The 26,103-nt window shown below is 34.4% G+C and overlaps 6 protein-coding genes and 1 non-coding gene across 10 annotated transcripts in view; 6 read left to right on the top strand and 1 right to left on the bottom strand.

Annotated features, from left to right (window-relative positions):
• LOC104753051 lies at positions 672-3,038 on the bottom strand. The gene is made up of 9 exons (XM_010475327.2): positions 2,942-3,038; positions 2,610-2,744; positions 2,491-2,512; positions 2,221-2,277; positions 2,038-2,119; positions 1,494-1,589; positions 1,274-1,398; positions 1,157-1,175; positions 672-1,061 (listed from the first exon to the last, which is right to left on the bottom strand). Exons 2-9 carry the CDS (start codon positions 2,710-2,712, stop codon positions 870-872), a joined length of 696 nt encoding a protein of 231 aa, XP_010473629.1. The 5' UTR covers positions 2,713-2,744; positions 2,942-3,038; the 3' UTR covers positions 672-869.
• LOC104753050 (two-component response regulator-like APRR7) lies at positions 3,682-5,682 on the top strand. The gene is made up of 4 exons (XM_010475325.2): positions 3,682-4,412; positions 4,509-4,700; positions 5,084-5,218; positions 5,381-5,682. The coding sequence occupies exons 1-4, from the start codon at positions 3,954-3,956 to the stop codon at positions 5,477-5,479; spliced, it is 885 nt and encodes a 294-aa protein (XP_010473627.1). The 5' UTR covers positions 3,682-3,953; the 3' UTR covers positions 5,480-5,682.
• LOC104753049 (nucleolar protein 6-like) lies at positions 11,639-18,064 on the top strand. The gene is made up of 27 exons (XM_010475324.2): positions 11,639-11,751; positions 12,003-12,180; positions 12,262-12,423; positions 12,509-12,674; positions 12,767-12,883; positions 12,981-13,114; positions 13,185-13,335; positions 13,427-13,494; positions 13,851-13,949; positions 14,068-14,183; positions 14,503-14,677; positions 14,761-14,871; positions 14,937-15,015; positions 15,110-15,253; positions 15,359-15,472; positions 15,590-15,711; positions 15,806-15,888; positions 15,972-16,096; positions 16,185-16,305; positions 16,385-16,522; positions 16,622-16,718; positions 16,802-16,927; positions 17,019-17,111; positions 17,201-17,306; positions 17,401-17,543; positions 17,650-17,733; positions 17,828-18,064. Exons 2-27 carry the CDS (start codon positions 12,028-12,030, stop codon positions 17,948-17,950), a joined length of 3,150 nt encoding a protein of 1,049 aa, XP_010473626.1. The 5' UTR covers positions 11,639-11,751; positions 12,003-12,027; the 3' UTR covers positions 17,951-18,064.
• On the top strand, positions 18,483-20,165 carry LOC104753048 (ubiquitin-conjugating enzyme E2 5). The gene is made up of 6 exons (XM_010475323.2): positions 18,483-18,615; positions 18,749-18,828; positions 19,173-19,287; positions 19,396-19,448; positions 19,542-19,670; positions 19,784-20,165. Exons 1-6 carry the CDS (start codon positions 18,572-18,574, stop codon positions 19,921-19,923), a joined length of 561 nt encoding a protein of 186 aa, XP_010473625.1. The 5' UTR covers positions 18,483-18,571; the 3' UTR covers positions 19,924-20,165.
• TRNAT-UGU lies at positions 20,307-20,378 on the top strand. Its single transcript has one exon. It is a non-coding gene; the product is annotated as a tRNA-Thr (tRNA).
• Positions 20,502-23,207, top strand: LOC104753046 (U3 small nucleolar ribonucleoprotein protein IMP4). The gene is made up of 9 exons (XM_010475322.2): positions 20,502-20,770; positions 20,880-20,963; positions 21,193-21,302; positions 21,428-21,478; positions 21,899-22,042; positions 22,143-22,232; positions 22,382-22,488; positions 22,725-22,812; positions 22,915-23,207. Exons 1-9 carry the CDS (start codon positions 20,659-20,661, stop codon positions 23,011-23,013), a joined length of 885 nt encoding a protein of 294 aa, XP_010473624.1. The 5' UTR covers positions 20,502-20,658; the 3' UTR covers positions 23,014-23,207.
• Positions 23,449-26,103, top strand: part of LOC104753045 (puromycin-sensitive aminopeptidase) — a 9,223-nt gene continuing 6,568 nt past the window's right edge. The window contains exons 1-10 of one of the 4 annotated variants that reach the window (XM_019238132.1): positions 23,449-23,554; positions 24,398-24,472; positions 24,622-24,666; positions 24,761-24,901; positions 24,991-25,066; positions 25,215-25,291; positions 25,474-25,590; positions 25,680-25,754; positions 25,842-25,949; positions 26,039-26,101. In XM_019238132.1, the coding sequence (XP_019093677.1) occupies positions 24,839-24,901; positions 24,991-25,066; positions 25,215-25,291; positions 25,474-25,590; positions 25,680-25,754; positions 25,842-25,949; positions 26,039-26,101 (579 nt within the window). In that variant the 5' untranslated portion in view covers positions 23,449-23,554; positions 24,398-24,472; positions 24,622-24,666; positions 24,761-24,838. Of the gene's footprint in view, positions 24,041-24,397; positions 24,473-24,621; positions 24,667-24,760; positions 24,902-24,990; positions 25,067-25,214; positions 25,292-25,473; positions 25,591-25,679; positions 25,755-25,841; positions 25,950-26,038; positions 26,102-26,103 lie in introns of all 4 variants that reach the window. The other 3 variants (XM_019238131.1, XM_019238130.1, XM_010475321.2) reach the window with 3 other exon arrangements.

Below are 26,103 nucleotides of genomic sequence, written 5' to 3'. Positions count from 1 at the left end.
CATTCATAAGGTTCATCGTAAGCCTGTTATGTTTCTTTTCTGGTAATTACTTTCTAATGCCCCAAAACTGAGAAAGCTTCCACTCTAACTCTAAAAGTTGCTCAAGTGGTGAAAAGGAACTCGTTATGCTGATCATGGCGTGCCTTAGAGATGGTGACAAAGCCGCATCAGCAGAACTCATCAACGAAATGAGGAGTTGCGGGTTTGTTGGAGATGCTTCGACCTTTGGCTTGGTGACTACTATGTTACATGATGGAAGATTGGACAAAAGCTTCCTCGATATGCTTTCTTAAAACAGTTTGTTTCATCATCCTTGAGAGAAAAGCAGTGAAGGTGAATTGACGTTTTTGCTTCTAGTCTAGTGACAAGTTGTTGCAATGTCTGATCACTTTAAAATACGACTGATTCTAATTTTTATTTTCTTGCTAAGGTACGAACAAGAATTGATGGAAACAAGTGTTGTCTTGTTGAGACAAAAATCATCTCCTTGAGAAGCTCCTATCATGACAACATGTTACATGACGATTATAGACTTCAGATGATGTTATAGGTTTAATTGATTGTTATATCTTTACTTCTCCTTGTCTGGTTACAGATTTGATGATATCGCAGAATAGAATTATAACTAGTTTTCGTAGCTAAACTTGTTAAAGTTATATATAATTAAACAGTTAGGGAACTGATATGTTGTTCATTACTTCAACAAACCAGTTGATGACAGCAAAGCTTTTCAGACATAAACCCAATATCAATACTTCAAAAGAATTCGCATAACCAAGGACAAAGCTGAACAATATAATAGTTCTGCGAACCTAAACCAAGTAACAACAACAATTTAACACAGGAAATGAAGATACTGATTAAGATTCTTAATGTTGGGGATAACCAGGAGGCGCGTATGATGCAGGAGGGTAGCCTTGGGCAGGCGGTGGATAGGACTGAGGGTATCCGACTTGAGGGACGGGTTGATCAAAACGGGACATCTGCTGAGCTGGTGGCACGCCCATTCGTTGAGATCCAAACACTCCATCTCTTTTGTCCATCTCAAGCTTGTGTTGTGTCTGCAAGCAGAAGATAAGGTTTTGGTTACATATACCCATAGGAGAAAGATAGTTTCAGAAGCTCAGATTAGTTTATAGTTCTCGTTTTCAGGTACCTGCATACATGCGCAGACCCTGCAAGAAAACCAAGACCGTACATTAAGTGTTAGCAATCAGTGAAACTATAATAAATTGGAGGGGAAAGCTAAACATGCAAAGAAGTAAAAACATACGTGCAGTAGACCATATCAGCACAGCAAGAGAGTATCTGTGAAGCCTCCGAAAGCTCATCGCTACCAACAATGCAAGCAACTATAGAGAATATGCAAGCAACTTGGCTGAGACAGAACATAAATCCCTGAAAACACACGAGATGGAATTTGTTAGTTTCCCACAAAATATGGATTCTGTGTAAAACCGATAAAAGTAGAAGGAAAAGATTAGTGAGAGTACAATTATGCAATTGTCGCATTGTGTTGTCTGGATGTTGAATTCGTCCTGCAGAAGAAAGCGGGTAGAGGCCACAGAGTTTCCGAAGCAGAGGAAAACCTGAAAATTCGAATTGCAAGTTGCTTCAAACAGATGCAAAAAAATAAAGTCATAAAGAGCTATCTATTAAATTATAGCAAGCGTCCAATACAAACAGGTTTTACAAGCCAAAATATAAAGAAAGTCACACTCATCAGTGAAGTTCACAAAGATAATCTAATCTCCTGAGTCAAATAAGTTGAGCGACGGAATTCAAACATCTAACACATATAGAGCACAAGAAGCCGGGAAAGATATACTAAAAGAGGACTCTTACGGGGTCACATTATATCAGAATAGAACAAATATCCTAGGAACACACAGCTAAGCGAAAAAGAAAAAGAAAAATATATCCAAATCATAAGCTGTTTCATGTTCCCATTTCATTATGTGTATAATTCACACTTTCACAGATGTAAAACTTAAGTTTCCTTCAACCAAAAAAATCAGATAAGAGAAAAAGTGTCACCTCAGTAGCAAGGCAAAGTTGAGGACATTTGCTTTCTCCACATCTCCCACTACAAGGCATGTATCCAGCACAACAAGTATACCTGCACAAAACAGAAGGACACACAATACACAAAATATCTTAGCAAAGCAATAAATTAAAAAAAAAAAAAAAAATCTACATACTACTTGAGAAACTCCATACCTTGACATGTCATTGTAAAGTGCTCTTCTCCGAAGCATGTATGAAACACAAGGTCCACTACAAGTCAACATGTATATAACATATCAAATACGTAACAAAACATTCAAATAAACAAGAGTCATCAAGAGAAATGCACTTGTTTTATTCATTCACTCTATAGAGATTTAAGTCACTGTTACATCATCCAATACCAAAACCACAAAAACAGACTCAGATTGATTGCTAATTTCGAAACCCTAGAAGCAAAATAGATCAACAACAACAACTTACCACAGACACGAGATGAAGCAATCTGCAAAACAAACAAATCAAGAAAACGCAAATTAGTCCTTCAATTGAATAAACAATGAATCTACTAGAGAGAGAGAGAGAGAGAGAGTGAGATTTACAGGGAGTGTCGGCGGTGACGGTGCCCATGAGATCGGAGTGCCATAAGTTCCGGTAATCCTGTCTGAGCTTCATCTTCTCCAGCTTAGCCTGTGACCCCGCCATTGCTTTGGAAACTCAAAGAAAAAACAAGTCACCTTTTCACACAGAAGAAAAAAGAAAGAACGATTCAGATTCGTAAAGCAGTGACTAAATAGAGAAAAATCGGAGTAATAATAATGGTAACAAAGATCAATAAGAATCAGATTAGTAAAACCCTAAATCGAGAAAAATCGAGTAAAAGAATGGTAAGAAAGATCAATAAGAATCAGAGATCTGTAATTCACGAACAAACCTTTCAATTGAAGGAAGCAGTAAACTGAAACTTCAATCGTCGTCTCCCTCACTCGCTTTCTTAACCAATTAATGAGAACTTTGACTATAAAACAATTTTTTATTTAGGACTACAGTTTTTGACCAATAATAGTTTTTTTTTCCGAAAAAATATTATTAATTGTCGGGGACAAAAATCAATCTGACACCTTCGGATTTTTTTGATTGGTTAAATATATGATCTTGGTGAATGCCGATATTATTATAGAATAATTAATTTTAAATATAGATAACTAGTGAAGTCAACATTATATTTCAATTTCATACACTTCTACCGTTCTACGCTCAGGTAGCTGAGTCTCAAAATAGCGTAAAACCTTATGTAAAAAAAAAAGGGATTTTTTTTTGTTTATCAAAAAAAGAAACTTAATAATTATTCTTAAGATTTTGATTGAAAAAGGTTAGGTGTCAAATTCGATGGTTTTCAGAAGAGAAGAACTCTTTAGCTTATGTCATGCAAAGTACCCCAGTAGAGGGTTCTCCTTCTCCGACTTAAGATATAAAAAGCACTAGATAGAAAATTACTATGCTATAAATTAGTTGTTGCTAGCAAGGAGCAAATTGTATAAATTAGATATATACGGAGCAATCCATAACATAAGTAAAAAAATATAAGGGCACATTTGTTAAATAAAACACACTTATTGTCCGCTATATAAACAGCCCACCAGACCAACTAAAACTGGACCTGTCCATGTCTTGGTTCTGAAACAAGAAACTGAGAATACCAAAAAAAGAGAGAAAAAATATATCACACTTTTCTTTCTTTTTTTGCCATTTTTGGATTCTGGTGGTTTTTCAAAACAAACAAAGATCACGAGTGTCACTTGCGTTCTCTGTAACCGTTTCATTTGCTCAATTACAGAGAAACCAAAGTACAAAGACAGAACATAACCCAAAAAATATTCAATTGTAGTTTTCCTCTCTTCTTCTTCTTCTTCTTCTTCATTGAGAATCCTAGACTTACATCAAAAATGGATTCTGATCTTTACATCTTTGATGGGTCTTCATCTTCTTCTTCAATCTGCCACAGTACTGATCCAGATATGTTCTCTTCCGACACAACAACAACAACAACAACAGATCTCTTCTGCAACAACCCTTATCTCAATCCATTAATGGATGATCATCAATCTCTTAATTTCTTTGATAATTTTACCCCTACGAGTCATCATCATCAACTCCTCTCTTCTTCTCCACCAATCTCTCAGCTCCAAACCTTAACACTCTCTCACACAAACAGTTTCCCAAACTTCTCCGGTTTCGAAAGCTTCGACGCTGTCAAAACAGAGCAGCTCTTATTTAATACTCCTTTCGATGCTCCATTCATGGAAGATTCCTCGAATTTTCAGAATCAGTATTTATCAAACTCGCCGGAAGATTCCTACTTTTCCGGTCACATGCGACGAGTTTACAGTACCGGAGATTTACAGGTACTTTAAGTTTTTGTTTTAACTATTTCATCCTCTGTTCTTTCATATAAAAACTGTCTTGAGTTTCGATATAATTTTTTTGGGATTTTTTTTTAGAATATGAGAAGGGATTTTACGGGACAGAGATCATACTCGAGTCCTTTGGCGGTGGAGAGTTCATCGACGACGCAATTTTCCGGTGAAGATCAAAGCTTGAAGGTGGGGCGTTACAGTTCAGAGGAACGTAAAGAGAAGATTTCAAAGTACAGAGCTAAACGAACACAGAGAAACTTCACCAAAACCATTAAGGTAATAATCATAAAGTATTTTATTACTAAAAGAATTTAAATAAATATTTTTAAAGAAAAAACAACTTATATTAATAAATAGCATGTCTTTAGTCTTGAATAAACAACCAGAAGAATACAATTTAAAATTCTCAATTTTTTATTTTTATATTTTTTGTCATCTTAAAAAAAGAACCTCTATATATAAAAGGTGAAAAAACAGGAAAAAAATAATACTCAATAAAAGACTTTTAGAGATTTCTAATTGAATTGAATTGAATTTTTGGATTAATATTCCATTACGTACATATTTCAAATTTGCTAATTACATAAATAGTTTACACATTTGAAATAATTGGGTTTTTTCCGCACCGTTATTAATTTGTTTCAAAACCAAAATTGAAGTATGCATGCCGGAAAACGTTGGCGGACAACAGGCCAAGAGTACGTGGCAGATTTGCAAGAAACGACGAAGTTTTTGAGAACCCCAAGATTGCTTCTTCCTTCACTAGACAAGAAAACAACGACGACGACCTTTGGGTAAGTCATTATATTACGTTAATTACTAAATTACAAAGCTTACTTTTTTCTTCCTTTTTTATAAGTAAAAAAAAAAAAAAGAGTGTTGTATTATTTCCGTTCAGATAATTAAGTTGACTGATAATTAACTATTTATTTATTGATTTCTTAACATTTTGGCAGAATTTGGATGGGTTGCATGAGGAAGAAGAAGCTTGTGTGAGCTTAGTGGAGTGTCAGCCTCAGTTGCAAATGCAATACATGACAAATTCCTTTTGGTGAAAGCCTTTGTTTGAGATGGAGGAGCTGAACATTTTTATACCGTCTAAGCTAAGTATGGAGAAGAATCAAATCATCCATTACATATATTAAGCAAGTTATGGTAGTGCTAATGGTTGGATTTACCATGAAGTTGAGTAATCACAATTCGAATCTTTTCACTCATGTAAACATTTCAAAATGGTATAAATATCCGGCTTGTTATCGTTCTCAAAATATTAGTTAGAGAGATTTGGGTTAATTAATTAAGAGTCATATATTTTGATTCTTACATGCATCAGCATCAAAAATAATAATCACACCATTCATAACTCAAATATAGTACTGCACCAGTATGTAATTAAGGTAAAATTTTCATGGATGTTTGTTTTTAAGAGAATAAAATAGTGATTTTAATATAAAGTCTTCTAGTGACAGTGTGTCATAGTGGTGTTATACCTTTTACATGTGAATATGTAAATAAGTGCAATAAATAATTATCACGGATGGAAAGATCTTTGACCTTCGAAGGAAGATTCCTTAGTCTTATGTTAAATTTATATGAATTTGAATTAGTGGACTACTAAATATATGTTATATGATCTTAGATCAATATTTTAATAGTCCGAATCATTGATAGTAGTCAAAACATCATTTTTCTACTATATAACATGGACGACCAAGATCCCATCTCTTGTCATGTTTAGACTGTTACTCTGTTGGTATCGCATAATATGCAGTATAACTTTGCGTTACTATATCAATATGCTTAAGTCCATTCACCTGTTGAACTTGAAACAAGTTGTACACTAAAAAAATAGTTTTAGTATACAAAAAAATGAAACACAAATTAACTGATGAAATATTTAAACGATGAAGTATAACTCATTTGGTAACATTGATGTGGATCATTAGGCCGAGAAGCCTAAAAATTAACTCCTGAAAATCAGTTCAAGAGATATTATGTTTAATGTAGCTTACCAAATTACCACTGAAGGTTTTTTTAATTTGTTTGTTTGGAACTACTCCCAAAGAGCAATTAGTTTAGGGTTAATTAATCCCGTTATATTCTAGTGTTTTACTGGAATTTCTTTTTGCCCGTACGTTATTCCGAAACATTAAAACGTAATAAAACCCTAGCTAGTGCAAACAAGTTGTAATATTACCAAGTTGCAGATTCTAGTTCTATAGTTTCTGCTTTCGAAATAATTGGTTACCTAAAAAGGAAAGATGATGCCTTTCTCAGTCATGGAATATGTTCTCACGCTCGAACATCCATGAGATATTTTTACTTTTTGAATTACATTTATGTTTGATTACGAAAGGTAGAATACACCAGCATTATTCTATGAATACGACGCATTCATGGATAAAACTCAATATTATATGTAATTTGGTCAAATTCGAATAGATATTAGTCACATACATCTGGTTATCATGATAGAGTTTACATAATAAGTACATAACGCTCTATATATTGAGGATTAGCTTTTAGTGGTTAATTGCTTGTTCTGGTTCGTAGCAAAATGATTTATCTATACTAGTAGGGTACGTATTGTTCTTATTTGATTTTTATGTCCGGAAATGTGTTATTTTGTGTCTCGAATAAGCCGGATAAGCTACCAACCAAATCATTGTAATCAACTTGGATATATATACTTATTCTCCGTTCAATATATATGTTTTTAAAGAATGTTCAAAAACGTATTTTTCAAATGCCTTTTGTAAAGTAGATATATAATTTAAAGTTTCAAACTTAACTTCTTTTAAGAAATTACACTTATTCACAAGAAAATGAGAAATGGAATCTCAAGTTGCTTATCCACTAGCATATCATATGTATGTGAATATTTTCACGTACTTGTCTTCTCTTTTTTTATTTTTCCTCCCATTTTTGTATAAGTTTAATTATACTCTCATATGTAAAAATAAATATATAAGTTAACATTTACAGTAGTAAAATTGCATTTGGTATTGTCCTCCACAGCTCCACTCGAAGTGTCGTCCAGTAAAGTCAACGATGAAAATACAAAAGGTAATCAGAACCAAAAAAAAAAGAAAAAGAAAAAGAGAAATATGGTTTTAAAAAACCGGCCGCCTTAATAACAACTTACAAATACAATGCATGGAGAGGTTGAGCAGTCTGCGCAGTGCATCCATGCTAAATTGCTAATTATGTGATGCGTTGACATTATATAATAAGCACGTGGTAAATTTTGGTCGATAAATTTAGTTGTCGTGTGTGTGATGATGAACGTCTTAGATGAACAAACAAAAATGTTGCCTAACGAAAAATGAAACAAGCAATATATTGTTTTGTTTTTAAAAGTGTGAAATATCGTAATTATGTTCTGAACTTCTGATTATAATATTGTCTCCGGAATTTATTAACTTTTTTAAATACTACTATATTAATTTTTTTTAATCATATATAACATTGGAACAAACACTATAAAATACGTATATTAAAACGAATACGTTGTCTTTCTTTTTGTGTTATATGGTGGAGGCAAGAAAATTCAAAAAATAGTAAAACTAGCACTTCCAAGGCTAGAGGATTCTATCATTTTTATATACATTGTCATATTAATTTATGTTAAACTAACCCAAAAACTGTGAGTGTTTGGGTGATGTCAAATCCAACAAGGCATTATCAAAATAATAATTTTAGTGAATATATATACTAAAGAATTAATAATGTGTACTAAACAAAGAGCCTTCAAGTTTCCGAAAAGGCTCAAGTGTTGGGCAGCATGTTCAGCCTATATAAATGTCATTACCCTAAAACTTATTATATTGATTTTTTGTTATATATAAATATATATATATATATATATATATTTGTAAAATTCCATTTCAGAAAGACAAATATGGTTATTTTTTTACCGTTGCTTTCATCAAATTTTTCACTTATGTATTATCACGTATGCATGTCTTGCGGTCTGTCATTTATATTATAAAAAGGGTTAAAATTGTATGCTATCCAAGTATGTTTAAATATACTTCTTGTAATTATTTGTGCGAGTTTATAAAATTTTCATATATTCAGAATATTGTTTCTTATTCACCAGTCTTACTTCTAATATTTGGACTTCCACCATCGTCTGCTGACATTTATAGGTCCAATTTTCATCTGAAACGTTAATTTGTTAACATTACCACAAATGATTTGTAATCAGGTGTTGCTCTTCACTGAAATAATTGTTATTTTAGCTAATTAGTTGGTTATAGTTTTATCGAGAAAGCAAGGAAACTATTCTCATCAATTACTTTTGCTTTCTTTCTTCTTCATTCGATGCTCCTAAAAAGCTGATATATATATACTATCTATATATTAATCATGTTATTCAAACCGAGGCAAATTAAAGCAAGGTTCTCTATAATCTGTATATGTCAGCGTACAAGAATAATACAATATCACAGGAAGATATCTGGACAGAAGTTATACCAAAAGAAAGACATCTGGAGAAAATTATCTATCAAATAATGGACATTTTATTTAATAGGGATTTAAATATAAACTATATAATCAAGATATATATTCGTGACCAATCGTGACATTGTTTATTTACCAAGAATCGATACAGAATGGAGCTCGTGTCATATATGTACGATTTTGGGTTTAATTAATTTATCTATCAAACTTTAACATTTATATAGATAGATACTTTCATTCTCCTATACAGATTAGAACATAAAAATTATAAAATTGTTTGATGTTTGTTTGTTTGGGATGACTTTTTTTTATCTCTTCGGCTGGAATGTTTCTTTCCATGGGATTTCTCCACGTTGGAACTCCCTAGAAGCTCATTTCTTGGACTTCCCTGATGATCATCTCCTTGCATTGAATTTTCAGTTTCCCACATTCCAAAGTTTCCTTGTTTAGCCTTTGTACGTATGGTTGATTGAATACATGTTAGACAGATAGCACACTACGTCGAATCCATATATACAAACCAAGGAGAACCCACAATTTAACGTGCTGACGTAACGTAGCAATACAATATTTTGTAGCACATCGCGTTACTCCATCGTTACTCACTTACTTTTTACTACTTTGAATAGTTTACACAACGAATAATATATTCGGTTACTAATCATATAATTTTATTAGGATAGTAAAATATTTATTAAACACGTTAAAAACACTGTCATGACTGTCGTCGTCAACCTGATACCAAAAAAAACGGCTGTCGTCTACTTTCTTTCCCAGTTTGGGTGGGCCAAAAGGACCAAAATGTATAAAACCTTGTAATAATAATAATATGAAGTAATCTGAAACTTCTAAACTTTTAGGCATAGGATAGAAGAACAATAAAAGTTAAAGGGTCTAAGAAAATATCAGACCAAGCTAGAGAGGGGAATCTCTGCGAGTCCAGATTGATTCCAAACAGCTTGAACGGTATCCTTTTCGTTTAACAATTTAGTAACGATAGAATATTTGATAACTAATTTTATATCAATAGTATTTCATACACTTTTTTTATTAGCCCGGTATATATAAAGATTAAATAGTTACTAAATTATACTTTTCACAGTTAGCAAAAATCTATACTGAATTAACCTGGCTATTTTTTTTTTTTTACAATGAATAGCTAGCCAAAATATACACAAGGTTGTTAATTATTTATGCATTCTCATATACATGTTAATTCATATATATACGTATACGAATACAAATGTTTAAGGCATACCTACATATAGAAAATGCTTATACTTTATATATACAAAGAGGATATGCCGTATGTGGCAAATTAATGCCAAAACACAACTTTCTGTGTATTGTGACCTCAAGAGAATTTGGTCGTTCTTTACTGCAAATTATTTGTTTATGATCATTTGTTCCATTTGAAGAGTCTTCTTCTATAAGAGGCTCATATAGGTTATGCGTGTTTCAAAGGTTGAATATTTATGTTCATTAATTATTATGTCAATAATTTAATATTTATGTTTTTTTTTCCATTTAGAATTTATGCACACATTACCAAATTTGAACTCCAGTTATGGCATGATAGCCGTGTTACAAATTATTAAAAACATAATGTCTTTATCATCAATTTTCAGCCTATAAATCACTATTAATTGGTTTTATATACTTAGTTAGCTAGGCTTTCAATTAATTACTTATTAACAAACTTCGTATAAAATAGCCGATATAAAAAGGAATTGATTCTCACTATTTTAGGAAAAATATAATTATTTTCTTAGTTAAAATGAATTTTATAAATTACCTTCTTCAAAATTATCCTTTTTAATAATGATTTATCCCCCAACCAATAGGTGGCATTTTGAATGAATTTAGTATATCATAAAGCTTCTACAAATAGATAAAGAATAATATATGATTTGATTTATTATGACTTAATGCATACTTTATCAAATTAATTAATAAGAGTTGGAGCACTCTTGAAAAAGTGGTCAAAATGCTACTTGCTTAAGTCTTTGTAGGTGTAATAGCCTACTGCTTATTAAACAATAATTTGTACAAATTAAGAATACTAAAATGTTAAACAAATATTCTTCCGAAATATGTGACGGTGCTTGGTAATATTTATTTTCCCATTTAAATTTGTGTGCTTGTGGGATATATTACCAACTTCCTCCAAAGACAAAGTAGATTCAAGTGTAGTTTTTTTTCTTCTTTTTATTTCTTTTGTCAACATAACAAGTAATGAGATTGGAGAATCAATCTTGATCAATGATCAGTAGTGTAATTGTAAGGTGGATTGAGAGTGTAGGGGTGGGTCTGGTGAAGAGGGGTTTCAGTACTAGGAAAGGGTGAGTTGAACCTTACGGTGCTGGTTGTTGTTGGTAATGGGAGTGACATGCTGACTTGATGACAGATCGAGTTTCTTCTGCTTTCTTGGGAGCTGACTTGGTAGGAATGGACTTCTCCAATCCGTAGATCCTAGACAGGACGTAGCCAGAATTGTCCATAACCATCCAGTCAACACCATGCAAAAAGCTCCGAGCAAGTCAGCCCAAGAAGCAAAAGTACCTTCTATAACATTAGTGGCATACAGTATTTGAGTTTCATCTTCATCACTATTTGGGCTTTTTATAAACTCAGCATGGCCCAATTAAATATAGGTTCCTTTTACATTGAACCGGCGTCGTTCGGTATGAGAAAGAAGAGAAACTGAATTAAAAAAAAAACAATTTTTAAAAAATACTGGAAAGGGTTTAAGCCTTTTTGTTTAACTTTAAACCCAAACCCTGTTTCTTCTTCTTCCTCCTCACGCCGCCGCAAACAAGCATCGCCGTCGATTCTCTCAGAAGAAGAAGATAATCTAAACGTAAGTTTACTTTTTGATTCCGTTATTGTCTGCTTCGAAGTTTTTCGTCTCTTCTTAGGAGAGAATCTAAAGTAAGATTGATATGTCGTCATGTTCTATTGTAATTGCTCTGCTTCACTAAAATTCAATAATCAATCTCATGTTTGGCTTAAACGATGACCTATTGAATAAAGCCCACATAGGCTTTGTGTTATTCTTTCAGAATATATAAAAATTAAACCTTTCTTTGCTCTTCTTCTCTTAAACCCTAGTATTCGAGAATCCAGTACAGTAACCATGGAGGCAGATACTGTGACAGACTCTCGTACTCAGAAAGTTAACGACTTTTTAAAAGACGTTCGATTGGGTTACGATTCTCTAAGAGAGCTTCTGGATGATGCCATTGCGCCCATTTATGAATCTATTGATAGAATCCCTGAAGATTTTAAGGTATGTTTGTGGGCTTATCTGTTAATGTTTTAAAGGAAATTGAAATTTTTTGAGCTTCTTTAAGAATTGAAAATCTCTTAGGTTACCTCTGAGTTAGCTCCCAGTTTCGTCAAGGACATTGGGGCAGATAAAGTGGAGTTCAATTTTAAGGAGCCAAGTGGTTATGATCTCTGTGGCAGTTACTCCATGGATTGCATGGCAAAGCCTGATTCTTCTGTTGATCTTCTTCTTCACTTGCCTAAGGTAAAGTGTTTTATTGCACAATTTCGTAACTTTTAAAATTGAATGTTATGGGTTGGGTTTGTTAACTATAGAAGGGTTCTTGCAGGAATGTTTTTATGAGAAGGATTACATGAATCATAGATACCATGCCAAAAGATGTCTGTATCTTTGTGTTATTAAAAAGCATTTGATGTCGTCTCCTTCCATCGAGAAGGTTGTATGGTCAACCTTTCAGAACGAAGCTAGGAAGCCAGTCTTAGTTGTTTTCCCAGGTGTGTTCTAATTTTTTTTTTTGCTAAGAGAAAATAGTAATTTTTACATTGACTAAGAAGTATTCACATCGAGAATCTATGTGTTTTTGCAGCTAAGAAACTTGATCAGTTTCCTGGATTTTCCATTAGGATAATCCCTTCAGCAACATCACTATTTAATGTTGCAAAGTTGAGTATGAGCAGAAACAACGTCCGTTCTGTAACTGCAGGTAATGAGGTTTTGTTTTCAAGAATGTTGAATTCTATTTAGATAAATATATTGAAGCATCAATTTATTAATATTCTGATCCATCCTGATGATAAAAGATGGTGTCCCTGTGCCCACACCGACTTACAACTCAAGTATATTGGAGGACATGTTTCTTAAAGAAAATTCTGTGTTTCTCGAAAAAACCTTTTCTGAGTGGAAGGAGTTGGGCGATGCTTTGATTTTGCTGAAGGTATGGATAGTTAACAGGTATTGTTACCCTGCGTATATTGAGATCCTTAAAAGTATCTGGTTCTTTGCAGATATGGGCTAGACAAAGGAGCTCGATATATGTTCATGATTGCTTGAATGGATTTCTAATCTCTGTGATACTATCATACCTTGCAAGCCATGCCAAAATTAACAAGGCACTAAAACCATTAGATATTTTCAGAGTGACACTGGACTTCATAGGTATGGTAGTGCAGTTTTAAGCTATTCGCTGCATTTTAAGTGTTTGATTCTGCAATGTAGATAACCAAAACTTGTTAATCCTGTTTGACAGCCAATTCTAAATTATGGGAGAGGGGTTTATATCTTCCGCCACAGAGTGATATTCGTGTCTCGAAGGAGGTGTGTTGTCTACTTGCTTTTCTGTTTCTTTCATTTTAATGTTTGCGTATCAGTATGACTATGCACTGGTATTACTGTGTTTGTCTGCTGTTAAAAAAATCAGATAGAATACGCTCTGGTGTATAGTGTCATTGTGGTATACAGCATGAGACTATAAGGCATCTTCTGATAATACATAAACTACGTATGAAAGTCTTGATACTGCTGGACAAACCATATGTAGACACTAAATTTTTCGTGTATAGCTTGAGTTTCTTGACAAATAGTATATTCTATCGAAGAAATTTCATGTGCGCATACATGGTGTCCTGTTCTTTGCATACTGTTTTTACTGATTATCAACGTTTAAAATTCAGGAGAAGATGAAGTTCAGAGAGTTGTTCCCTGTTGTTATATGCGATTCGTCTACATTTGTGAATTTGGCTTTCCGGATGACCAGTGTTGGTTTCCAGGAGGTACCTAAAGCTGGAGAAAAACTCTTAACTTTGATGTAATTTGATTATCTGATATTTCATTCGAAGCTGTGGTTGTATGTGTGACCTTATCATGGAATTTGTTTGTTGGTCAGCACAGCTCCAAGATGAGGCTTCTTTGATGCTTAAATGTATGGAGAAACTCAGAGATGGAGGATTCGAGGAGATGTTTATGACTAAGGTTGACTATCCTGTTAAGTATGACCACTGCATAAGGTAAGCTTCGCTTTTCACTTCTCGTGATTGATATGTATTATATTGCTAAAGAGTGAAGTGGCTGGATATGTTCGTACTTTGTCAAAGCGTTCTAGAAATGGCTAGTTTCGTGCGTGTGGAAGTATGAGACTGAAAAATTTAGATAGGAAATCTTTTTCACATGTTCATACTGACCTCCATGGTTTCAAGATAGGTGGATAGTATGATTATTAATATTGTCTTTACCATATTTCATTATTCAGTCAACTTAATTTAGTGTTTGTTCTGAGCTAGTTTGTCCCCTTTTCAGCTAGCTATCCTAACATATAAGTTTTCTTAGATTACAGCTAAAAGGGAAAACAGCATTGCATATGTCAGAGTTCTGTTTGGACAAGGAGTGTTGGAGAATCTATGAGCAGAAAGTGCATAGCCTGCTGTTAGAAGGACTGGGTGACAGAGCAAAATCAATTCGTGTTGTTTGGAGAAATGTCAATCAAGATTGGCGTGTAGAGAATGTAAGTTTTTTCCAGTTATGAATTTTACTTTTCATTGCGGCTAAGTGGGATCTTTTCTAATACTTTAACTTCCTTTGAACCAGGGCTTGTCAGTTCTTGACAAAGAACCTCTTTTCATTGGCATATCTGTCAGCTCCACTGAAAAGGCTTTTAGAACAGTTGATATTGGGCCAGATGCTGAAAACAAGATAGAGGTATTTCCAAAATCTCTGAATCATTGCTGTCTCATTGGGTCGTACTAAGTAATATATTGGTGTAGGCACTTAGATTCCGGAAGTTTTGGGGTGAGAAGTCTGATTTAAGGAGGTTTAAAGATGGAAGAATAGCAGAAAGCACAGGTGTGTTATCAATCAATACATGCTTTTGGCAGAGTTTAACTATGAAGTTTTGAGTTAATATGCAAGCTGAATATTGCCTTATTCATTTTCTCAGTTTGGGAAACTCAGCAGTGGACCAGACATCTTATCATGAAAGATATTGTTGAATATGTCCTTAAGCGGCATCTTTCACTGTCGTCCGATGACATTGTACAATTAGTGGATCAACTTGATTTCTCTCTAATCTATGGGGATAAAGGTATTTCTAAACTCATAATAAACAAAATTCCTTTTTTTTTCTCAATGCATTGCGTGCTGTCCACTTATAATTTCAATCTACTGCAACAATGCTGTTATGTCTCAGACCCAATATCTTTATCTGGAAACTTGCTTCAAGTCTATGATGTTTTCTCGAAGTGCTTGCGTGAGATTGAAGACATACCTCTCAAAGTCTCTAGCGTTCAGCCTTTAGATTCAGGTTTGTTTTCCCTGTAATTTCCTTTGCAATGAGCTGTTAGAATTTTTAAGAATGTAATGGTTCTGATGTTTGCACTATTTGTGGTTTCTTATATATAATTTTCCTCGTCACTTGCAGCTTTCAGGTCCACATCCGTGTTCCCTCCTGAACCGCACCCAGTGGCTTGCGAAAAAATTGATTCTCGAAGACTACAAAAACTTCTGCCATCCTGCATTCCAGCAATGGAGGTCATGATTCAGGTATGATCAGTACACCAGATGGTTACTGGCATAATTACTTTGTCTTAATTAGTTATCTAAACACTCCTGTCGTTTTCTTGTTTTGCTATCTCAGCTAGAAGGTTCTGGTAACTGGCCCATGGATGATTTGGCAATTGAGAAAACAAAATCTGCATTCCTCCAAAAAATTGCAGAGAGGTAGGTCTTCTGTTGTTCGTAACACTTCATACTATTAAGTCACAGTTATTTATCTGAATACTTACAAACGAAATTACTGACAGCCTTCAGAACGTCAAGGGAATACCATGCACAGCTACTGAGGATAATGTCGATGTTTTCATGGGTGGTTATGCATTTCGCCTGAGAATATTGCATGAAAGAGGCCTGAGTTTGGTGAAGAGAGAAAGTGAGTTTTCTTCTCTTACACACTATCCTCCATTTCTGAATAGAAAGCCTATGTAATGCTGACTTCCTTGACTTCTACTGAGTTGCAGTTGGAGCTGACCCAGTGAAGCATGTTTCCTATACCGATAAAATGCTTTTTATTCGCAGTCAACATGCAAGTATGATCAATGGTTTGCAAGGTCGATTTCCTACGTACGCACCAGTTGCCAGGTAAAAGTTAATAAACTGCATGTGTTTACTTTTGTTTACTTTGAAGTTTCATAACCCGGACCTTGTCTGCTACCTTAAGGCTTGCAAAAAGATGGGTTTCTGCGCATCTCTTTTCTGGTTGCCTGGCAGAAGAGGCCATTGAACTTCTGGTTGCACATGTCTTCCTCACACCTCTCCCACTTGGTGTTCCTTGCTCCCGAATTAATGGATTCTTAAGGTACCTTTCCCCGCTACCATAGTTTTGATTTGACGGAAAACAACAAGGCAATGCTGTGCCAACAATCAAAACATCACATCTGTTTCCGCTGTGTAACAGGTTCTTGCGATTACTAGCGGACTATGACTGGATGTTCTACCCGTTGATTGTTGACATAAACAGTGACTTTGGTAGAAATGACGAGAAAGAGATCAATGTGAGTCCCAAGTTTAATAATGGTCTAGTGTTGGGCTAAATTTGTTGGAAACGCCTTCATTGTAATGCTTTCTCGTTTCTTAGGATAATTTTATGTCAAGTAGAAAAGGCTACGAAGAAGACAGACAAAACATAAGTTCAGCTATGTTCTTGGCTGCTCCTTATGATAAAGCATCGGAGGCATGGACCGCAACAACACCAAATTTATCGGTTAGTTCATTAAATTACGCATTTAAAAATTATATGCCAACCTTTATATTTCTCATGTCATAACTTTCTTTAATTTTTTACTTTGTTAAAGGAACAAAAAAGGTTGGTGGCTTATGCTCGAAGCAGTGCAAACGTGTTAAGCAAGTTGGTATTGCAAGAACATAATGATTCTGTTCAATGGGAGGTGAGTGAGTTGCACTGTGAACAAATTGCATTGAGCTTAACATTATGAGAACATAATATCGACTAATCATATGTGCATATATGTTGCAGTGCCTATTCAGGACACCCTTGCACAACTATGATGCAGTTATTCTTCTCCATAGAGACAAATTACCTTACCCACGTCGTCTTTTGTTTCCATCTGAACTTAATCAAGGTCCCAATAGCTCTCTCTCTCTCTCTCTCTCTCTGTACCTTATGTTTTCTATCGTTAAAACATCAATTAACCTTCTTTCTTAATTATTGAATAGGGAAGCACGTTGCACGTGGAAAAGCGAGTAGATTGTTTAACCCATTTTTGTTACCTGGAGATATGAAGAGAAGTCATGAAGAGCTTAAGAAGAAGCTAATGGTGGACTTTGAGCCAACCAAGTGCTTGTTGAGTGGGTTGCAGGCAAGTGCTGTAAATTAAAACATAAAGATTCATATTTATTGAACTTCTTTCTTGTCAAAAGAAAGGAAGCTGTCTCGCTGTTCTCATCTTATGCGGTTGTTCGCAGGAAGAGTTTGGGACGTTAAAGCCGTGGTATGATCACATAGGAGGCGACGCAATTGGTTTAACATGGAACAAACACAATTCAAAGGTAAAAAGTTTATTTAAAAATGTTCTGTGTTACTTGCAAACAAACAGAAAAAGAAAAGAAAACTCAAAACAAATGTAATGTATTTTGATTGCAGAAACGAGAAAGAGATGAAGAGGAAGAAGAAAGTAATCCAATGGAGTTGTTAAAGGCGGTAGGGGAAATGGGTAAAGGGATGGTGAGAGATATCTATATGCTCAAGCCTCCACGCTTTGTCTAAAGCTTTCTCCTGAGTTAGAAAAAAAAGGTGAAGAGTTAATTGTAAAACTATAAACCTAAGCATCTTCATGAAATGAACATTTAATGTCATTTTTGTTTAAAATGTGTTAAGTTAGTTTTTTTTTTTTTCGACAATAGTTAGTTTTGTTTACTTATCATCAAACTCAAGAAACCAAACACATCATCACCTGTTGTGCGTCTTCCAATATTGTTTTTATACAAAAGCTTAACGATTATTCTGTTCGACTTGTGTTTTAAAAGACCTTTACGTGAAGAAGGTTTACATAGAGAGAGCTTTGAAATGGTTTAATTTGCACCAAAAAAGAAATCTACTTTAGAGATCATTTTAGCTAAATCCCTGATTATATATTAATGAATGTAATAAACCTATAATTACAAACCTTTATAGAAAACATTAATTGTACTATACATAAATACTACAATTTTATCTATAAAATTAACTTATACAGTATATATATATATATATTTAATATTTATTGAATGTGTCACTAATAAAATAAGTATTCTTTCTTTCTCGGCTTATCTCCCCACTCGATTTCCCCACAAAGCACAAAAAAAAAAAAGAAAAAAAAACTCAGAAAAAGAAGAGAAGAGAGAAGCCATGTCTTCGCCGAGCAAGCGTAGAGAAATGGATTTGATGAAACTGTAAAAATTTGTTTTCTTCTATTTAATCGGTTTATTCTTGATTTCGAGATCGGGTTTTTTTTGTTTGGTGATTTTTTATTCGAGTTTTTTTTCTTCTTGTTGTTGATTGATGGATGGATGGATGTGAGTTTAGGATGATGAGTGACTACAAGGTGGAGATGATCAATGATGGCATGCAAGAGTTCTTTGTCGAATTCAATGGACCCAAAGACAGTAAGTTTCACTCAGTTCGTCTCTGATTCGTTGATCTCCTGTTTTGTTTGTGTTTTAATCTGGTTTCACTTTTAAAGAATTTAGTTGATTCTTAACTGCAGATTTGTTGTACATCTGCAACTTTATTAGTGTTAACTTTGTTGATAAATCATAGAGATTTAGTTCTGTTATTTCTTGTTGATGATGATTATAGGCTTTTGCATCGTTTGTATTTCGTCAATTTCAACTTATTAGTATTAACTTTGATTATTATGAAGTCATGGAGGTTTGGTTCTGTGAAATATTGAGAATTTGTTTATATGGAGTAAATTTGTTAACTTTTGTGTGTTTGGGGTTATGGACAGGTATCTATGAGGGAGGTGTGTGGAAGATAAGAGTCGAACTCCCTGATGCTTATCCTTACAAATCTCCATCTGTTGGTTTCATTACCAAAATATACCACCCGAATGTCGATGAAATGTTAGTTCACCAATCGAATCAGCAGAAATGTTTGTGTAATGATTATTATGTTCCTTTTCCAAATCTTGATTTTTTTTTTATGCTTCTTGGTTTTGTGGTCTTGTGCAGGTCGGGTTCTGTTTGTTTAGATGTCATTAACCAGACCTGGAGCCCGATGTTCGGTATGATCATAACAATATCACAGAACAGTTTTGGATTGGGCTTATTATTGTTATTCTTGTTATGTTTATTGTTTATTTGATTTAGTTATTCAGACCTGGTGAATGTGTTCGAGACGTTTCTTCCTCAACTTCTTCTGTACCCGAATCCGTCAGATCCATTGAATGGAGAAGCAGCTGCGTTGATGATGCGTGATCGTCCTACCTATGAACAGAGGGTTAAAGGTAGTAAGATATTTTTCATCTCTTGTTATATCTGATTTTTTGAGTTGCTTAGGTTCTTGATTCAGATAGTACAAAAAGCCTATCCATTTTCTTATCTTCTTGCGCGGTTTCAGAGTATTGTGAGAAATACGCAAAGCCAAGAGAGGACGATGAGGAAATGTCTAGTGATGATGAAATGAGTGAAGAAGACGAATATGCCTCAGACGGTGATGATGAAGATGATGTTGCAATCGCCGGTAAACTCGATCCTTAATCCGCATTTGGTCTTGGTATGAATCATGTAGCCGGATTTAATAGATGGCTAAACCAGGGGAATGAAAAAGAAGCTGGTGACTTTGTATGTATATGAATAATCAGTGAATGTTTCAAGGTTCCATCTTCAATTGGACTGTAAAATGAATCTTTCCTTCTCTTGTCGTTTACTTTGTTTCTTTACAATGGTCGTCGTTTAATGTAAATTATTGAAGCTCCTTTAATCTTCATGTTTATTGGGCACTTCTGTCTCGTGATTGTGGTCACTTTGTTTTAGTTAACTTCTTAAGCAATGTCAAAGTTAACCTGTCCTCCTGAAATTGTTGTCACCGACAAATTTAATGATTAAAATATATAATTAATAGTATAATATTGGATAGAATTGCCCTTATAGCTCAGTGGTAGAGCGTCAGTCTTGTAAACTGAAGGTCCGTAGTTCGATCCTGCGTGAGGGCACCTTTTTGCAAGTTTCACTAATTTTGTCAATCGTCGGCCTGCTTTAAGGCCCATATAATAAGCGGGCCAAGATAGCTTGTTATCCCCGTTTCACGTTTTCAGGGACAAACACCTTGCCGTTTTTTAAAGTTACTCAACACTTTTGTTATCCTTCAGTCGCCTCCTTCTTCTTCCTGCTTCTCCCGAAACCCTATTCCTAAAACCCTAAATACGTCACCACCACTATCAAACAAGTTCGTTCGTAGCCCCTCGCTCTCTCAATCACTCACGACGAATCAAGATGTTGCGCAGAAACGTTAGGTTAAGAAAGGAGTATCTCTACAGGAAAAATTTGGAAGGTGATGAGCGTCAGCTCTATGAGAAGAAGCGGAAGATTAGAGAAGCTCTCCAAGGTCTTCATATAGATATATATATCTTTTATTCCGTATTCTGATTGAAATAATCATTGATTCGATTTATATTTTTCACCACCCTTATGATTTGGGTTTATTGGTTTAACAGAAGGAAAGCCGATTCCTACTGAGCTCCGAAACGAAGAGGCGAAGCTTCGACAAGAAATTGATCTTGAAGACCAAAACACAGCTGGTAAGAATCTTGAAAGATGGTTTTTTTTTTTTTCCGATTGGTTTGATTAATTGATATGTTGTATGCTCTTACATTTGAATTACAATGTCTAGGTGAAGCGTAGTTATGTAAATTCTACTTGTTCTGTGCTCTTGTCATATTGGTACTTAAACTTTTGTCTATATAGAGCTATGAATGGTTTGTGGTAGTAACAGCTGATGGTTATTTTTCTAATCAATGTTGTAAATAGTTCCCCGGAGTCATATTGATGATGAATATGCAAATGCTACGGAGAATGATCCAAAGATTTTGTTGACAACGTCTAGGAATCCAAGTGCTCCACTAATCCGATTCACAAAGGTATAGTTTAGTTTCGGTCGTTGATTAGATGCTGACATTGTTGTCTGGTTTGTTTTAAATTTCTTGCTAGTGATTTGTGCTTTCCCTTTGATTAATGGACTTTTATTTTGTGGTGTCTGTTGCAGGAATTGAAGTTTGTATTTCCTAACTCTCAGAGAATAAATCGTGGTGGTCAGGTATGTGTGTTGTTCTGTCTTCTGTACTTTAATCCATTTGGAATTATCTAATCCTCTTTTTCTGTAACCTGGTTTTGTTATCCAATTGGTGGCTACTTGTGGTTTCTTATTTGATGTTGTTAAGCTAAATGTTATTGGTATTACCGTATTAGCTCCCTTAGGGCCAGTTCCTGGCTTTTATAATCGCATTTGCCTGTACTTGTATTAGATCATAGTCAAACTATTGGCAACGTAGGCCAGATTCCATAATTTTAACGTGTAGCTGAGGTAGTCCAAACCTTTATTGGAAATCGAATTAGGAGTGTGACTGATAGTAACCATCACTAAGCTGGAGTTGTAGTGACTTTTATACTTCACAAGACTTCTCTATGTAGCATTGGGATAATAATACCGAAGTTTTGCCCACTTCTTTCTTTGTAGGTCATTTCTGAGATCATTGAAACTGCTCGTTCGCATGATTTTACTGATGTTATACTGGTTCATGAGCACCGTGGTGTGCCTGATGGTCTCATTATCTCTCATCTCCCATTTGGACCAACTGCATACTTTGGACTACTTAATGTGGTAAGTAACTCTTTGAAGATCTGATTCTTTTCCAAATCCTTCTTCTTTCCAACTCGTGGTTTAGCCTTTTTTAATTAATCCCAGAATACCTTCTGTTTAGGTAACAAGACATGATATTCAAGACAAGAAAGCCATTGGACACATGCCTGAGCAATATCCTCATCTCATTTTTAACAACTTTACAACTCAGGTACATTCGTAGAACCAATTCACTTCGTTCTTACTGCAATTTAGTATTGGAAACCATCAAGCTGCGGTGCATCTCATAAGATTGATCGTTCTGGTTTTTTCATTTTAATGTTAACATATTTTCCGATTTGATTTCCTTATGTTTGGCAGATGGGGAAAAGAGTTGGAAACATCTTAAAACATATATTCCCTGCTCCAAAACCGGATGCAAGACGTATAGTTACTTTTGCTAATCAATCTGATTATATTTCATTCAGGTAAAATTTTCTTCACAACGATCAGATTTTACTAATTTTAATCGGTGACATCAGTTGTAGTTTTCAAAGCCTACTAAGGCTTAAGTTGATATTTGGTAATCTGATTCTGTTCCTCTTGGTGAAGCACATTAAAAACACCATGCAATAAAGCATTTGTATATAGAACATATAGAGATTATGTTTGATTTTTTTTTTTCCGGTTTTTTTTAAAAACTTCGTGTGGGTGTATTATGTAGGAATCATGTCTACGATAAAGGAGAGGGAGGTCCAAAATCAATTGAGCTTAAAGAAATCGGTCCTCGGTTTGAGTTGCGGCTATACCAGGTATGCATTCAGCTTAACCGAATCAAAACTGTTATCATCAAACAATGAATCAAGTTTCTTAATGACAATGCTGTTTCTTGGTGATGCAATTCTTGTTTGCAGGTGAAATTAGGAACCGTGGAACAAAATGAAGCAGAGATCGAATGGGTCATTAGACCGTACATGAATACTGCTAAAAAACGCCAGTTCATCGGTGAATGATGCTATAAAATGGCGCCGCTCGGAATCTTTATTTCAATTCTGTTTCACCTATATCATTTTGTTGGAAAAGCTGATAAAATATTTTTGTGTCCTTAAGAGAGAGAGAATTGCGATAATTTTGTTGTAACCTTTTTCAATATAACGATTTCTTTGTCTTAAAAATAGTAGTAGTTCTATCTTATAATGTGTAGACTGTTGCACGTGTCATCATGATAAAAATTGGTGATAAAAATTAGAGTTTTATTGTTTTTTTTTTTTTTTTTTTTGTAATTTGCGAATTCAAACAAAAAGTATTCTGAGCAACAGTCATCGAAGTGATAAAAGTGTTGGAAAATGGATAAACTCAAAATGTCATTTGTTTGTGTTCAAAAACTTCAAATAAATAAATAGAAGTATCATTATCGTGTTAATTTTTTTTTCGGGATAAAAAAAAATATCTTACAGCGTGTTATTAATATTATAAATATCAGTCCCCCCAGGTTCCGTCTTCTCATAGTATTCAGTTGTGCCTCTTTCATCATCTGATCATCGGATCTCTTTGGTAATTAATTTACTTACTTCTTCGTCTTCCTTACTCCGATGGATCTTCCCAGATTTGATCTCTCAGTCGTAATCGCGAAATCGAATTCTTAATTTTGTTTAATTATTTGNTTTTTTTTTTTTTTTTTTTTTTTTGTGTGTGTGTGTTTATTATATCTAATTTTCTTGGCCATAATTTTTTCATTTAAATTCTATCCTTTTTACTTAACACACACATCTTTATAAACACGGCCATAGCCCTAACTTACCGCTCTGTGTAGTGACGAGAGTAGAGAGAGTTATCTCATCTAGGGTTTATAGTTTGGAGAATTTAGAACGCATCTAAGGAGGTGTATTTTTTTTTTTTTTTAATTTAATTTAATTGTTAGCGCTATTTAGGAATTTAGGAATTCTTGGGTCTTCTTTTGTAATGGCTAGATTTATAATTCCTTGTCGAAGTTCATCTCTGGCGAGGTTCAATCTTCTGGGTTTGCTCTCTCATGCTCCTGTGATTACCCTTTTAACCTCTCTTTTTTTTTTTTTTTTGTTGTTGTTCAGTTATAAGAAACTGATTGATACACTTTTGTAGATTGTAAACTTGTATTCGATTCTGAACTATTGGAATGAAAAATATATTAACTTGAATTTTTCTGTTCGAATTGTATGTTTTTGTTACTTTGAGTTCGCTTGTGTATTCAAACCTTTTTGTAGGATTAATAAATTGTTCTTGATTCTTGTAATGACTTCTGTTTTCTTTTACCAAACCATTTCGATTTATATCACTGCTTTATGTGTATCCTTATTTTGTAGTAACGTTCTCTTTTCCTTAGTTTGTATTCATTCGCTTTTATACTCTCTCTTACAGGTTCCTGTTAGAAGCAGTTGTCTTCGTAGTTCAGCAGAGAGGCTTACTCAATACAGACCGTTTCTTACTTCCGAGGTTTTGTGTTTTTTTTTTTTGTTTCTTCTATCAAGTACCACACAATTTAAAATAGAGAATGATGGTTACTGTTATTCTTTCTTTCTTCTGTCAAGTGTCACGGTATTTGAAACAGAGAATGATCTTTACTGTAATTCTTTTTGTTTCAGGCCATTTGTTTGAGGAAGAATCGGTTTCTACCTCATTCCGTTGATGTAAAATACTCTATCCTTTCCATATGATTAATACCCAAAATTTATTAGTTAGTACTGGGTTTAGATTAAATGTATATTCTGTTTCATATGTCAGAGACCGAAGCAAAACAGCAGGAGGTTGATTTGTTCTGTTGCTACAGAATCAGTTCCGGATAAAGCTGAAGAATCCAAAATGGATGCACCAAAAGAAATATTTCTCAAGGATTACACTAAGCCTGATTACTACTTTGAAACTGTATGCCAGCCATCTTTAAAATTCCAAATTGAGTATATGACTAGGATCATTTTGTTGGTATTTTTAAGCTTTTTTGTTTGTTTGTTTAGGTGGATCTGAGCTTCTCTCTAGGTGAAGATAAAACAATTGTTAGCTCTAAAATCAAGGTTTCCCCTCGAGTTAAAGGTACAACAGTCTAGTACATTGCTGTTTTTTTTAGTTTCTGTAAACATTCATGTTGAGTTTTCTTTTGCATGCCCTGTTTGCATAGCTTTAGGGTGGATTTTTGCTCTCTTTTTTCACATCACATCTGAACAAGTATCTTATTGGCCAGGATCTTCCGCTGCATTGGTCTTGGATGGACATGACTTGAAGCTACTTTCAGTCAAGATTGAGGGGAAACTTCTAAAGGTACCCATTCAATACTTGTCCTTTTGGAAAACATTTTTATCTCCTGGCTCACTCTTTTATTCTTAATACTATATATGATAGACTCTTCTCTGTGACAAGCAACTCAGTTGATTTATATATCAGTAACTCTGTTTCCTCTATTTACTTGGTATCTCTTTACATATGTTGTTCACCTTGGCTAGGAAGGGGATTACCAGTTGGACTCTCGTCATCTCACTCTTCCTTCGCTTCCAGCTGAGGAGTCCTTTGTTTTGGAAATTGATACTGAGATATACCCCCACAAGAATACTTCACTTGAGGTGAACTTATTTTTCTTTATCTTTTTAAACTCTCAATGATGTAAATTGGATACGATCTCTTCTAACTTTTTTAGTTTTCTTCTGTTTAGGGGCTTTACAAGTCTTCTGGGAATTTTTGCACACAGTGCGAAGCAGAAGGTTTCCGCAAAATTACATTTTACCAGGTTGATTGTGACTTCTTGATAAGATGACTGGTGTTCATACAGTACAAAATGATGTTCTTACATTGTATTTTTATTCTGCTATGACAGGATCGCCCTGATATAATGGCAAAGTACACTTGTCGTGTGGAGGCTGACAAGACACTTTATCCTGTGTTATTGTCCAATGGAAACCTCATTTCTCAAGGAGAGATAGAGGTTAGCAAAATAGTGCCTTCTTTTCTTGTTTACCAAGTGTCTTCTCGGCTTGGTGTTTGTTGAAAGCATAATTGTTCTTTGAAATGTAGGGTGGACGGCACTATGCCTTATGGGAGGATCCATTCAAGAAACCGTGCTATCTATTTGCTTTGGT

The sequence above is a fragment of the Camelina sativa genome, chromosome 16 (genome assembly GCF_000633955.1).
Source record: "Camelina sativa cultivar DH55 chromosome 16, Cs, whole genome shotgun sequence".
Taxonomy (NCBI): Eukaryota; Viridiplantae; Streptophyta; class Magnoliopsida; order Brassicales; family Brassicaceae; genus Camelina; species Camelina sativa.
The sequence above is the reverse complement of the archived record's forward strand: the minus strand, read 5'-3'. Positions and strand labels throughout refer to the sequence as shown.